Source organism: Lepidochelys kempii, chromosome 5 (assembly GCF_965140285.1).
Source record: "Lepidochelys kempii isolate rLepKem1 chromosome 5, rLepKem1.hap1, whole genome shotgun sequence".
Classification (NCBI taxonomy): Eukaryota; Metazoa; Chordata; order Testudines; family Cheloniidae; genus Lepidochelys; species Lepidochelys kempii.
This window is the reverse complement of record NC_136384.1, coordinates 121,541,396-121,557,458: the sequence shown is the minus strand read 5'-3', so window position 1 is coordinate 121,557,458 and position 16,063 is coordinate 121,541,396. Positions and strand designations below refer to the sequence as shown.

At 40.3% G+C, this 16,063-nt stretch overlaps 1 protein-coding gene across 3 annotated transcripts in view; it reads left to right on the top strand.

The window, feature by feature from the left end:
- The first annotated feature begins 213 nt into the window (after positions 1–213).
- PTBP3 (polypyrimidine tract binding protein 3) overlaps positions 214–16,063 on the top strand; it is a 122,063-nt gene continuing 106,213 nt past the window's right edge. Inside the window, exons 1-2 of one of the 3 annotated variants that reach the window (XM_073345644.2) lie at positions 214–390; positions 8,067–8,100. In XM_073345644.2, the coding sequence (XP_073201745.1) occupies positions 230–390; positions 8,067–8,100 (195 nt within the window). In that variant the 5' untranslated portion in view covers positions 214–229. Of the gene's footprint in view, positions 391–8,066; positions 8,101–16,063 lie in introns of those variants that run through there. The other 2 variants (XM_073345646.2, XM_073345648.2) reach the window with 2 other exon arrangements.

Genomic DNA, 16,063 nt, shown 5'->3' with positions numbered 1-16,063 from the left:
GCAAGGAGGGGCCGGCTTGGCGCACACTTACGCGGAGGGTTACCAGAGTGTGTGTGTGTGTGTGTGGCGCGCGCTGAACGGCCCCGCTCGGAACGGCGGGGCGGGGCGAAGCCTTGCGCCGGCGACGTCAGGCGCTTGGTCCCGGCGCGCGCGCTACCTCGCCGTGAGGTTGGGCCTGGGTGTGTCGTCTGCGGAGGGGGGGGGGGCTCCCCCTGTCTCACCGCGGCGCATGCGCGGAAGGGGCAGCCCCGCCTTCAGCGCTCACTCCGTCCCTCCCTACCCCGGCTCCTCTCCCATCCTTCTCGCGTTCCCCTCCTGTGGCACCCGCCGCCGCGCCGCTCTCCCCCCCCCCGGTCCCTCGCCGCTCCTTCCTGTCTGTGCCATGGATGGGTGAGTACGCGCCTGGGCCCCCGGGGGCGCGCCCCGCTCCTCCCTGCGCCCACCCGGTCCTGGCGGCCGCTTTCTGCCCGTGGAGCTGGGGGGGATGTGGCCGGGTAGCGGAGGGTTCCCCGTAGGGGCGGGGCTGATCCCGTGTCTGAGGTGACTCGCCTCCCTCGGGCCGGTGGGGCCGCTCCCGCTGTCTGAGGAGGGTCCGGCGGGGGCGTGGGGGGCGCGAACAAGGCCCTCGAGCGGGGCCGGGGGGGGGAGGGGAGGGGAGGGGGGTTCAACTTCTCTGTTCGCTGACAGCGGGCGAGGCTCAAACTTGGCGCGGGGCCGGGGCGCGGGCGACGCTGCTGTGAGCCGCGAGGCCCCTGCCGGAGCGGCCGCTCGCCCCGGTGCCTCCCTCTTAGATAACGCTGGTGCGCGGCCGTGTCAGCCGGCCGCCGCGGCCCCTCCTGCCCCGGGCTGGGGGTCCGGGGCGGCGGCGCGGGGAGGTTTCGGTCCGCAGCGGGAGCTGCGGCGGCTGCCGTCGGCAAGGGGCAGGGCTGTGCCGGAGCCGCGCCCGGGAAGCTCTGGCGCGGTTGGGTTGTTGGTCCCCCTCGGTCAGCAGAGGGGCGAAAAACAAGGCGGACTGGAAGGCAGCGTGGGCCGTGCTGGGGAAGCCAGGGACAGGCTCAACCGGCTGCTGGGAGGGAGGGGCGCTGTGCGGACCTGCTAACGTCAAGGAGCGGAGCCTCCCAGGCTGCGGGTTGTGGTCGGAGCACATGATCGTTTCACGGAGTACTTGGGTCGGGCAGCGTCCCTGCCTGGCCTTAGGTGAAAGGGTTGGACATACTACAGCAATACTCTGATCTGTAGGGGACTGTTTGTGTTGTCGAGTTTCCTCTGTCGGAGGAGACTGCGCGTTATAATGATGTAAACAACGGTTGGGGATACCTAAATCTGTCAAAGCCAAAGTCTTGATTTTATGCTGGTGTTACTTCCATTGACTTGAACATAGTTACTCCTGTTTTGCAGTGGTGAGCGGAGTGACTTCATATAATGTCAAATAAGGTTTCATGGTAGATTATATGAATGTCTTATATGTTCTCAACAATTAACCTGGACTCTTGCTAGGGGTATCACAGAGATACACCTCTAAGTACCTTCTTGCCACTTTAGGGTAAACATAATTAAACAGACACATGCTGTTTTGAATTCACAATTCTGAATTGTAAAGTGACAATTTAATGAGATTTTTGAAGACTGTAATTCAAGCTGCGATTTAAGTCCATACCTTCATGTTAGCTATGTTTTTTGTATGAAGCATGAAACTTCTGGGTTCTGGTATGTTGAACTACAATCACTATATTACTGGAGCACAATAGGAGTATTGATGTGGAAACAGAGTTCTGTGTTTGAATGAAGCATAACTGCTTCACCATATTATTACATAAGGTTAGACAGCAATTTGTATCTTTAGTTATATACTTTAAATACCATTTTATAAGATAACTTTAAGGCCTTGCTCCTGCAAACACTTAACACTTTATGCAGTGAGTAGTCCTTTTGACTTCAGTTGGACTACTCACCTGTCTAGTTAAGCACATGCATATATGTTTACAGAATTGGAGTATTAATCTGTACACTTTTACAACAAATTTTAAGGGGGAGGCTATTAATTCAAAACCGAGTTGATTTAAAAAATAAAATTAAAATTACTTGTGAGTTTCCTTGACAATATTGGTTTTTAAACAAAAAAGAAAATATGATGACAAACTGGAGAAATATTTTGTATGATTACACTGAGTTTCCGTAATCATATAAATGTTGTAACAACAGTAGGAAGAAAAGTGCTGTGGACGTCTGACTTTTAGTACATGGTGATACTTCAAAGCCAGTCCCATTCCTCTGTTAATTTAAAATCACATCTGATGTCTTTATTTTTTTACTTAGAGTACTTACAGGTAACACCTAAGAATACTGAAACAAATTATGGAAATTCTATATTTGTACAGCACCTAACACAGTGAAGCCCAAATTGATCATAGTCTTCTAGTGCTACATAAATGTTGTTAATAAAGTTGGCAGTCTTCCAACATAATGTTCTTTTGGAAATGCTGATTCATCTAAAGCTACATATTTTGCAGAATGTGTGGGTTTTGACAACATATTGTTAAATGGAACTGAAGGTTTTGACCTTATTGGTACGGAAGTTATGATTTTCTTTTTTGAAAAAACAAATTTTAAAAATTGAAACAAATTTATATTCTCTAATATTATAAAAATTTTTAAAAGTAAAACAAATATTTTGTTCTGATCAGAATGATTTTTTTTCTAATGGATTTTGTTTTAAAAGGAAACTTAAGATTGTGGGGGTTTTTTGGTTCTGTTCCAAAACAGATTCCCACTCCTCCCCCGTCCCTCCATCACAGAATTTCATATTAAACAAAAATTCTGGGTTCCCACCTAGGTATAGGCATTTTCTGTCTTTTCCACTTTGTATAGTTAGTTTCTTTCTCTATTTAATCATTTCTTCCTGTTAATGTAGATTTTAAGGCTGCAACAGGAAGCAGGATGGGGGAATGGAAGTGGTACTAGGTGGTAGATGTATAATACCTGAAAATACTTTCAATTCAATTTTTAAGTGACTAGATTTCAAGTTGAACAGCATCCTTTTCTGTGTATAAATAGTGAACAGTATACAAATTGTATAGGTTTGAATAAGTTTTAATTGTATTTATGTAACTGTATGTGAAGCCTCTAATAAAGTGGACAGATTTTGTTTTGCAGATGATAGTCTTTTATTACAGCCTTTAGAATAGCATGTGACGCACAACATAGTTTCAGTAGCTAAGTACAGCTGGGTTAGTTAAAGGTGAATTACTTTTTTTTGCACATCCAATTCCTGCTTTTGACAACCTTATTTGTCTTTGGTAAAGGATCTTAGGGTTGTTAATATCTGCTTAGATGCTCAAAACTGAGATGACTTTGTTTCCAGTTTTTGGTGCCCATTTGAGACTTGAAGGAAGTTTTATATTTAGTGGGCACCTACAAGCACTCTGAAAATTGGGCTCCTTGTGGGTTTCTCAGATTGAAACGCCAAAATTGGTAGTCACTTTTGAAAACCTAAGCCTTCAAGAAAGGCATAATAATTTAAAATTTAGGATTGGATTCAGTTTAACCTGGTTTTATTCTTAAATTCTTAAGAACTTATTTCATAACAGAAAATCTTAATTATATAAATCTTCAAAATGATTAAAATATTTTATAGCACTGTGTTGAGAAAAGTTGCATTTTATGTATTGAAGCTTTTATGCAAACTGTACATACAGGAGGAACTTCATTTTTATGGCACACTAAGGTTAATTTATACCTAAAATCAATGCTTAGAATGCAAGATTATACTAAATCAGGGAGGATTCATGTGTTCCTCTATGAAGTTTGGAACTTGATCTTTGCAACATTGTTCTAATGCATGACAATCAGAAGGAGGAACAGATTCCCTCTTTCATTGTCCCAGTGGAATGTAGTAAAAGGGAAATTGCATTTTAATTACTTTAGATCCAGTAGCAAGATTAAAGGAAAAGTATAAATCACTTCATCTGTGATTGTGATTTTGGGGAGGGGGTTGGGTCTACCAAAAACAAAAGGAAAATATGTATTTTCAAATAAGCTCAGTTACTTTAGTTGCAACAATTGTTGCAACTAAAGTAATTGAGCTTATTTAAAAATGTTGGAACAGTACTGGAACAAGAAATACTGGAACAATAAAAATGAATTGAGTAAGCACAGTTATTAGGTATTCATTTACAAGATACATCCAGCCAGTTTGTTACTGGGTTCAGTCTCTAGCTGCAACTGCTTCCAGCTGACAAGGAATTCCACACACAATGTTTTAGCCTTAAAGCTGCAGTAATCTCTTGCTCACTATAATTCTTAAGGCTTCATAGGCCACAACTTTTGTTTAAATAAAGCTGAAGTGCATTATAAATCTAAACACTTTTTTGCACCAATTTAACTGCGTTTCTAAACCAGTATACTTAAATAGTGCAAAAATAATGTATAAACAAGACCTACTATGTAGAAAGAGCACCTATCCCAAGCTCTGGATGTTCTTGACAAACTTAAATATTTTTAATACATGGAGTTTGTCACTTACTAACAACACACCAGCAACAACATGCATACAACAAAAAATTAATAAACCACCACCAGTATTTCCTCAGCCATATTCCAGCTCCTGATGGGCCACAGAACATTCTCTAAAGGTTAACAAACTCTGGCTGTTATGAACCTGTGTGGGATGGACCCTAATACATTGCTCTGCCAACAGTCTCCCTCGATCTCTTGCACCGTTTGAGCTGTAGCTCAGGCACCTCCTGTGATCACAAATTATGATAACCATATAAAATAATATAGTGGTCTTCTGTGTGTGTGTGTTTTTTTAAAAGCAAATCTATGCCATAATTACATCAGGAAATGATAGAGTTGGATTTAATTGTGTAATGAAAATATGGTTAGAGCACAGTACTTGAAATTTTCTTACAGTGTACTCTGGATGATTCAACAGTTGCACAATATCTGTATCCTTGATGTCGTTTTGTCTGTGACTGAAGTGAAACATTGATAATTTTTTCTCGTAAATTCATGACGAGATCAAGCATTTGAACGCAGTTGTTGGTGCATGATTGAGTGTACTGGAATTTAAAACTTTGAAGGGATAGCTTGTTAATTGCAGGTGAATAGTCTCCTAGAGTTTTCAGCTTGTACTGAGGAGGAAAGAAGCTAATAGCTTAACTCTTGAGTATTTGAAAAATATAGCTCAGGAAATTGATTCTGTATGATATAATGTTCATAATGGTCTCTTTCAGTCTTAAAAGGTGTAGCTGTAGATGCAGAAGTATCCCTCAAGATTCTTTCCCCACGCTCTGAAAGGTCCCCTCTGACACACACCACATCTAAATGTTTTTAGAGCATGAACCATTGAGAACTAAAAACTTTGCTTAAATGTTCATTATTCTGTTTTGGGTAGTCTTGTGTTCCACAAGCTTAATTTTTCACAACACCTGAAGAAAATGGTTATTTTTTAAAATCTTGAACATGTGAAAATAAGAGTCTGTTTTAATGAGCATGCAAATAAAACTATTTTCAACAGAAGTGGTATAGTAACCAGGAGAGCAGGATGAAGGGGAAAAGAACACTTTCCTTGGTTTCTACTGTTAATCCAGTTTTCCCCAAACCTCTGTTCCAAAAGCTGGTGAATGAACATTCATCCATAAGTCAGTGGTGTAACCATTGATCTGACTGCTCTGAGGTGAATTTTCTTAGTCATAGCACTTAAAGTCAGTTCAACTTTCTGCCATGCTTATTCATTAAAAGACATGATGCATGCACAATGGAATTTAAACCGGTTAGGGAGGACACAGATCATCATGGCTCAGCAGCAAATTCTAGGAGCAACTGGATCAAAAGAACACAGCTTTAGTGTATTTAAAAAAAAAAAAAGTGTTCACTAAGAGCTTACAATTTAACCAAAGCATTACTAATTTTTTTATATGTGCAGTGTACACAGTCACAAGAGTGATGATCCAAAACTAGTATAACATTCAGATAGGAGCAGCAAAGTTGTTGGACTTTCTGGTCTATTCCCAAAGCAGGATCCTTTCTAAGGGATCATTGATTGGTAACCCCTTCGTTGTCTTTATATGGCAAATGTGCATATCGTTGGTGGTCACTTGCAGGATGGTCTTGTGCGGGTCATGAAATACAGCTCTTCCCCATAGGCTGCAGGAGAGAGCTATACAGAGCTGTTCTTCTGCTTTTCATAAGGATCTGGGACAGAGTTTCCCTCTAAACCCTTAGCACCACCCAGGATGTGGGAGATCTTGGTTCAATTCACTCTTCTCCCTGATATTTGGACATGTATTTCTCACCGGAGGTGTGTCTGCCCTGCCCATGGAACTAAAGAGTCAGTCTCTTTCTCTGGCACAATTCAATGATATAATTATTTATACAAACTGGAACAGCTTCAACAAGAGAGATTGAGAGACCCACGTTAGAAAACTTCTCAAATATAAACAGAGTATGATTCACTATTGTCTTCTTGAGACGCCAAGTAGCTTGAAACAATGAATTTTAGAGGTTTGCCCTTTGCCCTTCATTCATTTCATTGGGGTGTTGAGAACTCTAAAGCTTAGAGATGGTACTAATACCAGTATTAAGGCCTGGCTTACATCTAAAACATAGGTTGACCTACCTACATAGCACAGGGGGTAAAAAATTTACCCTACAGTGTTACAGTAGGAAAGCTGCAGTGGTGTTGCTGAGCCGCTGTAGTGTAGACATATCCATAAGTACTGTATTTTATTGCTGTTCAGTTAAATGGATGGTATGGGGTAGGGTATGGAAGTGTTTCCCACTGGGAATGGGAATTGGAAGTTGCTGCAGGGAAGGAAATGCAGGAGAAAGAACAGAGGGACAGTCAGGGAAGTGGTTGAAAAATGGAGAAAGGAGAATAGAAAGGGAAGACGAGACAAGAATAGTGGGTGTCATAAATGTAAGCATATTTTCCCCACTGAGTGAAGCTGGATATCAGATAGCACTGAAGAAATAGTAACTGAACTTTTAGCTAATCTATAAAGGTCATATATTCTACCATCCATCTTTATGCAAATTTTTCATTGACATTAGTGGGACTGAGAATAGCACGTAGTCCTAAATTTATATCCCAGTCCAGTGTTGTGAACTCTCATGATTTTATTGCCACTCTTGCCACATTTGGTGTATTCGTAAAAGCCTCAGGTTCTGGAGTCATGTGGTTAGGTGAGAATCTCAGCTTTCATTTATAAAAGTTCATTCCTGGCGCTCATGGTTGCAGAGAAAAGCTTAAAAACATAATTTCTGAAGACTCAAAATCAGAAGGCAAATACTAGGCAAAAACAGAAAGCAAAAACCTTCCCCCCCCCCCTTTTTTTTTTTAAAAATCTTTGTGATTTTGTGGGCCTGATTTAACATTTTTGGCCACTTAGTTTCAGCATTGCCAACCCCATAGTTTAAAAAGTTGAATTCTTTCTACAGAATTAGTTTGATACCCCTAACTTAGTTTCTGGTGAAGCAGTTGAGGGTAGGAAAGGACAGATTTAATTGAGATCCTCTTGATTGACATATTTTCATGACATTTTCCTGATCTGCGGGAGGAAATGATTTTTTAAAATGTAACTTTCTCACTTCTGTAAAATCTATACATACACGCTCAGTTTTGAAGAACAGTGGAAATTTGGGCTACAAAAATAGACTTGATACATACTTGTAATTCCAGGGGCAGGGGAGAAATAAATGTTACAGTCCAGTGTTCCTTTTACTTTTACTTTTTTGAGGGTGTGTATGGAGGAATTATGTCAAAATGAAAAATTACATAATTGTATATGCCCTTTTTACAGTGACTGAGCGGAATTGCTATCACTTGCTGTGCTCCCACCAGCTAAAACTTTGCTTTATTTCATACTGTGCATTACTAGATTATCCAGTTTCCTTTGCAAAAAACAAAATAAAACAAACAAAAAAATTCCACAGCTCATCACATTCTTTCCTTTATAATTTATAACAATGTTTTTCTTTCTTTCTTTAACCTTATTTATCACTGCCTTTGCAATAACTTGCTCTCTAACTTTTTCCATTTTCTCTCTTCATTTTTTTTCATACAGTGTTGTTACAGATCTTATAGCAGTCGGTTTAAAGGTAGGAATCTTTTTCTGTCCTTCCATATGCACTTGTTACCCTCTTTATTTATAGCACTTCTGTTTCTTGTTGATACCATATTGATGTTCATATCAATCATGTATTATTGTGCTATTTATGTCTTAGCAATGTTCCTGTACCTTTATTTCAGCCTTCAACATTTTTTAAAAAACTGAGCGTTCAGCAGTCAATCTCCTGTCCTTTATGAGTCCATATGAGTTTTTCTTACCAAACTTTAAAATGTTGATTCACTGGAAATTGAGTTTAGTGTTACAAATAGATATTGTTTATGAAGAGCAGTAATAGCTTGTATTCTGCACTCAGGACCAAGGACATAGAAAACTGGGACAGGGACATTTGGTGTCAGGTTTTTTTTGCTTCTGTTTAAGGCCCATTACATATGTTTTCAGTCTGAGACTCTAGTTCTCAAGCCCAGTTTACATTCAGATTTTGTGCATGATGCGTTAAGAAACTGGAGTCTTACAATTGTGTTTAAAAATGCCAAATTACAAATATTTGCACTGTAAAAAGATAAACAAAAGAAATAGTATTTTTCAGTTCGCCTCATACAAGTACTGTAGTGCAATCTCTTTGTCGTGAAAGTGTAACTTCCAAATGTAGGTTTTTTGTTGTTGCATCAGTGCACTCAAAAAGAAAACAGTGTAAAACTGTAGAGCCTACAGGTCCACTCAGTCTTACTTCTTGTTCAGCCAGGCATGAAGACAGACAAGTTTGTTTACATTTAAGGGAGATAATGCTGTTTGCTTTTTATTTACAATGTCACCTGAACGTAAGAACAGGCATTTGCATGGCACTTTTGTAGCTGGCGTTGCAGGGTATTTATAGATATGCTAAACATTCGTATGCCCCTTCATTTTTCAGCCGCCATTCCAGAAGACATGCTTCCATGCTGCTGATGTTCATTTAGAAAAAAAAAATGCATTAATTAAATTTGTGACTAAACTCCTTGGGGGAGAATTGTATGTCTGTTTTACCTGCGTTCTGCCATATATTTCATGTTATAGCAGTCTCGGATGATGACCCAGCATGTGTTCATTTTAAGAACACTTTCACAGCAGAATTGACAAAACACAAAGAAGGTACCAATGTGAGATTTCTAAAAAGAGCTACAGCACTCAGTCCAAGGTTTAAGAATCTGAAGTGCCTTCCAAAATCTTGAGGGACGAAGTGTGGAGCATGGTTTTCAGAAGTCTTAAAAGAGTAACACTCAGATGCAGAAACTGCAGAATGCAAACGATCCAAAAAAAAAAAAATCAACCTTCTGCTGGTGGCATCTGACTCAGATGATGAATATGAGCATGTATCAGTCTGCTCTGCTTTGGATCTTTATCAAGCAAAACCCATCATCAGCATGGACCCATGTTCTCTGGAATGGTGGTTGAAGCATGAAGGGACATATGAATCTTCAGCGCATGTGGCATGTAAATATCTTGCAATGCTGGCTACACTGTTGCCATGCGAGTGCCTGTTCTCACTTTCAGGTGACATTGTAAACCAGAGCAGGCAGAATTATCTTCTGCAAATTTTAACCACACTTCGTTTGTCTGAGCGATTTGGCTGAAGTAGGATTGAGTGAGCTTTTAGGCTCTGAAGTTTTACATTTCATTTTTGAATGCAGTTTTTTTTGTACATAATTCTACATTTGTAAGTTCAACTTTTATGATAGAGATTGTACTACAGTACTTGTATTAGGTGAATTGAAAAATGCTGTTTCTTTTGTTTTTAAAAGGTGCAAATATTTGTAATCAAAATAAATATATAGTGAGCACTGTACACTTTGTATCCTGTGTTGTAATTGAAATCAATATATTTGAAAATGTAGAAAACATCCAAAATATTTAAATAAATGGTATTCTATTATTGTTTAACAGCGCGATTAATCGAGAGAAATTTTTTTAATTGCTTGACAGCCCTAATTCGTAGGTAGACAGATTTGTGATTAAAATTAAGATTGCCTCACAGACTCTAAACGTTTAAAGTCATGTTTGTGTACGTAGGACTTGACATTTTGGCATGTAAGTATTTTTAGGCTTATGCACAATGATTTTCAAAGATCCAAGATTGGGCGTGCAGTACCATACCATCAGATCACACAAAAAAGTGAGGGAGGTGGGGTAGGAATCTGGTAATTAGATAAAATTTTTAAGTTTGGTGAGGGTGAGTACCGTTCTGGTTGATCAGCTCTAGAATGAAATCCCATGACTAAAAACTAGATAGGTGGGTGGGGAAATAAATTAGATAATATCTCCTTTAGAGTTTTGGGAGAAAACGCTCTTGAGCATTGAGATCAATGTTCTATGGACAGAAGGGGGACTCTTTCTCAGGAGTATATTCTAGTTGACTTTCTTCTTTCTAAAGTATTTCCCCCCCAGTAAAAGCATGAGGAAAAGACTGAATTTGATTTTTAGTAAGCAGATTTGATGGGTTAAACTAGAGGGGTAATTCATCTTTTTATGTAAAAAAAAAAAAATCATAACCATGATGCAACAGGCTCATTGAACACAGCATAAATTCAGAGCACATTATAAAGAGAAACTATCACCACATTTTTATCCTTTTGAGATCGAGCTTCAAATAGAATCCTTGCCTATAGGTCTTGACATCTTCCTAGTTTCAGGAGCTGTAGAGGGAATCCATATAGATAAGTGTCAGCCTTTAAGCCAAACACAATATTTAAATAATGAAAAGATACTTTTTTTTAGTATCATGCCTTGGTTACATGTATAATACTTGCAGTCTCAGTTATCCACATTAATTGTATATATCTTGATTCTGTAATATAGCTACACATAGGCAGAGAACCACAAAGCAGAGTTTTGCTGGACTGTGTAGAGGTTCTTATATTGTAATACCTATAGAGCATTAGTTGCTGTACAAAATTGAAAGATACAGTCTTGTATCTTGCTTATTTCATATTCATGGTTTGTACTTACCACTTAAGCACTTTGAGGAACAGTGAACACAATAGAAAAAATCTTAAATGTGTTAAATTTACTATATAAGAGTCATATAACTGCGAGCAAAGGATATGACTAAATTACTCTAGAAATTTTTGTTAACTTCTTGGCCAGGTCCAAGATGATGTTTTTGGTGGCAATTACTAACGCAAGGAGGGTTTCAGAACTTTAGGCTCTCCTACCCTTTCATGGCCTTTCATAAGGACAGGGTGTTCCCTAGGCCAGTGGCTCTCAACCCTTCCAGACGACTGTATCCCTTTCAGGAGTCTGATTTGTCTTGCATACCCCAAGTTTCTCCTCACTTAAAAACTGCTTGCTTACAAAATCAGACACAAAAATACAATAGCGTGTCATAGCACACTATTACTGAAAAATTGCTTACTTTCTCATTTTTACCATATAATTATAAATCAATTATAAAATAAACAATTCAGTGTATACTATATAAAGCCGTATAAATAAGTCATTGTGTGACATTTTAATTTGTAGTGACTTCACTACTGCTTTTTATGTGGCCTGTTATAAAACTAAGCAAATATCTAGAAGAGTTGATGTACCACTTGGAAGACCTCTGGATATGCGTATCCCTGGTTGAGAAGCACTGCCCTAGGCAACATCCTAAGTTCATGCCTAAAGTAGTGTCAGCCTTTCTTCTAAACCAAACCATTAACTTTCTGGTGTTTCCCCCCCAAAGCCCCATTTGTGTAAGGCAAAAGAAGCACCTCCATATCTTGGATGTTCGTAGAGCCCTGGTGTTTTTCTTGGACCATACAAGACCCTTTAGATCTTTCCTCAGACCTTGTGGCTTATGCTGAAAGAGCTAAGGATCAACCAGTGTCATCTCGGCAAATCTCGCTGGGCTTCTGACTGTCAAATTCTGGTATGAGCTTGCTGAAGTGTCTCCTCCATCAAGAAAAACAGCTCACTCCATCAGAACTTAGTGCACCACTTCAGCTTTCCTGAGCAATGTTCCAATAGTGGATATATGCAAGGGAGCAACAGAGTCATCTGTGTATACCTTTCTGTTCATTATACCATCACTCAGTCCTCTCTTGATGATGCCAGCTTTGGCAAGTCAGTGTGGTGGTCTCTCCTCAGATGATCTGAAGTCTCCCCACCTGTAAATGAACTGCTGACGTCACCTACAATGGAGTGAGCGTGCGCGTGTGTGCACAATCTACCTTCAGTGGACATGGAGAACAGTTTTTTTTGGTCTGATTCATTTGGAAGCTAAAAAATACATATCAGGTTTATGTTCAATGATTTAACCAGTGTAAAAAAAATTAGTTTCAAAAGTGCTTTGTAGTCACGTAATAGGAATCCTATCTAGTGTTTTGCCTGGAAGGAGGATGTGTGGAAAAAGAGTTTAGTTCACTTTAATTAACTGCAGGGAGTTATGGACCTTCATTTATTTGTAATTACAATCTGTGAATGGTATTCCAAGACCTAATGAAGGCATGCAGCCTGAAACAGGCTGCTGGATGAGCAAACCACTGAGCCTCACCACTAGAGCTCAGGTCTACTTACAAACCCAACCCCTTCAACATATAGGAAAGAGTATTACTCCGCATAACATCTGCAGGTTCAGGAGGCCAAACAGCCACTTTGCAATAAATATAACAGCTATCATGATAGTGAAATAAGATAAGTCTGGTTCTTTGTCTTTGACTTTTTTTTCTGTTGGTGGCATCCCACCATCTGCCAACCAGTAAGTTCTGACACAGACTTTGTTCAAGTTCCATTTTTTTTCTAGCTATGCAGGTTTCTCTTGTTTTGTTCAGATTAGCTGCTCAGAATATTTTCTGTTTTTGTATTGTTTGATATTGGCTTCCTGTTTTCAAGTAGAGGTAGTTTGAATAACTTGTCAAGATTCTTAAATGAACTATGTAATGTCTTACCAATCTATTCATGAATCACCATAGGATTGTGGACTTAGGTATCATTTGAGCCTTTAAGAGAATGATCACTGTAACTCCAGCTTCTCAAATACTATCTCTTAAAAATGTATTGTTGGTCATCATTTTGAATATGAAGAACTAAAGATTCAGGCCCTGTTGGCTACTTTTCTCCTAAGCCACATTTCCTACCATGGGAAGCTAGGTTGTGTGGATTGGGAACTCTTAATTACTGCCTCTTGTTATAGTGTGTATAGCAACACTCATTTTTTCATGTTCTGTGTGTGTGTATTTTCCTACTGTATTTGCCACTGCATGCATCTGATGAAGTGGATTTTAGCCCACGAAAGCTTATGCTCAAATTTTAGTCTCTAAGGTGCCACAAGTACTCCTCATTCTTTTTCCTGATACAGACTAACACGGCTACCACTTTGAAACCTGTCTCTAGACTGTAGTTTATAAAAATAAGTTCATAAAAGTAAGTTCAGATAAATTCTGCTCATCTTGTGTAAGTGGATACAACCTTATATACAAACATTATGACCTTGTGGGTGTCTCTTATCTCATAGTCCTGAAACTTGTTCCATCAGGCCAAAAACAATATGTCTGAGGAATGTGTCTATCTCAGAGGTATGCAAGGTTGCAACTTGGAGTCAGTTTGAGCATTTATGCAGCATTATTCTCTAGACTTGGCAACTAGATATGCTGTCCAATTTGGGAGAATAGTCCATCAGTTTTCAGCTAGCTCTTTACAGGCTGACGTTATTGGAGGTTAATCTCCCCAAAGTGGAAGCATCCTTGACATCTCCAAAGAACTAGATACAGAAGATAACTCTTGTACTCCCGCAACTTTAATTTTGCCTCTGTAGTAGTGAGTGGAAGACTTGTACTGAAAAGAATGTGGGGCTGTTCTCTCCAATAAAATATTTCTTTCAATTTTTGTCCCAGTTTTGGTCAGTTCAGTCTTAAATAAACTATTTCATTTCCTTACTACATTAAAGAAACAACTGCAGAATCCAGGCCTTTCTGCTTTTGTTTTCTCCCAGTATGCTAATCTCAGACTATGTTGCAGAAGGTCATGTGGGGAGAAGAGAGGAAAATGTGGCTTTTTACAGATGACACCTTTTTTTGTTTTTTTTGTTTAACATGTAAGTATTCCTTGTATCATATACAGCAGGGTAATGAATTTATGTGAATTTACTAGGAAAAAAGCCAGCACTGGAGATTGGCGAGCAACTGGAAATTTGCAAAATATCCAGAAAATCTATTTAGTTTGTGGAGAGAGAGGAACTAACTGCTGAAATGTAGGTTTCCATGGTTTTTGGAACCAAATAAATGCAGTGAGTTTTTGATTCACCATAATAAAATATAAGAAATATCTAGTGTTTTTCCCCTTTAAAATTGTATAATACTTCCATCAATCTTGCAAAACTGTCGAAAGAGCTTATCAGCATGGGGAGAAATCTAATTCACCTTTATTTGCATAAGAAAATGACAATCCCTACTCAATAAAATCATGCACATATTAAGTGTGCAAATATTCATCTGGACACACACTATATGCCTATTTCTTATCCTTTTCACTCTGATCAAGTAGGTCACACTCTGACAAGCCCCATTTGTATTGTTGATACAGATACTCCATCCATTACTCACTCACCTTTCATGTCTGAGACATCAGTTATCTTCCCTTTCCCACCAAATCCATTACATCTCGGCAGAAGCACTTCAAAACCACAGTCACTCATCTGTTCCCCTATTGCCAGGTGCCTGACCTAGCTTCTTGAATGCTCCCTTTTAGAATCATACCCTGCATTCTCCAGAGGGACTGAGGGTTCTGCCTTATTCCCTGCATGTTTATGGAGAAGCACACTAGAGCTTTTGGGCTCTTTGACCCTTCCCTGGATGGGGAACTAAGGGCTTGGCTACACTTGGGAGATACAGCGCAATAAAGGAGCCCCGGGCTCACTAGCTCACTACCTGTCCACACTGGCAAGACACGTAGAGTGCTCTGACTCTGCGGCTACAGCGCTGTTGATACTCCACCTCAGCGAGTGGAATAATGTTTGCTGCGCCCTCGCTGGAGCACCGCAGCACCACTTTAAACGAGGTGTTGCTTTACTGCACTCTGATCAGCCTCTGGAAACGTCCCATAATCCCCTTAAGTCAAGTGGCCACTCCTGTCATTGTTTGGAATCGGCTATAGGAATACAGAAATGCCCTTTGAAAGCTCCGTTTCTGACAGCCAGCTGCTTATCTGCTCCGAGACAAAGCAACCATTAGTTTGGAATACTGTGTGAGAGAGAGGCGACGGGGGCGGGTCTGTTGCTGTTTGAACTTACAAGACAGCATGCTGACGTGATCTCAGCCCCCCCTAAAACCCACTCTCTCTCCCCGACATATACACAACAGACTCCATCACACCCCACCCCACCCATTTGAAAAGCACGTTGCAGCCACTTGCATGCTGGGATAGCTGCCCATAATGCACCACTCCCAGTGCCGCTGCAAGTGCCGCAAATGTGGCCACGCCAGAGCACTTGAAGCTGTCAGTGTGGACAGACTGCAGCGGTTTCCCTACTGTGCTCTACGAAGGCTGGTTTAACTCAAAGCGCTCTACATCTGCAAGTGTAGCCATGCCCTAAAGCTATAGCTACACTAGAGAGCTTACAGCTGCACTGCTGTAAGCTCTCTAGTGTAGCCAATCTAAGACGACAGAAGAGAGCTCTCCCGTCAATGTAATTAATCCACCTCCAACGGTCAGCGGTAGTTATGCTGATGGGAGAAACTCTCCCACTGACATAATGCTATCCACACTGGCTCTTAGGTCGGTGGCTCTTATGTCGCTCAGGGGGGTGGCTTATTCATACCCTTGAGCAACATAAGTTAGATCAGTATAAGTGATAGTGTAGACATAGCCTGAGTCTTAAGTCTGCCTCCAGAGGCATAGGGAATTAGAAACTAGGGTCAGTTGTGGGATAAACGCTGCAAGGCAACAGAATGGGAGGAGTCCCTTAGATTTATTAATCTCAGCTAGCAGAAAGGTGAGGCTAGAATAGCCCTGGCCTAGGAGAGGGGAAGTATGAAAGA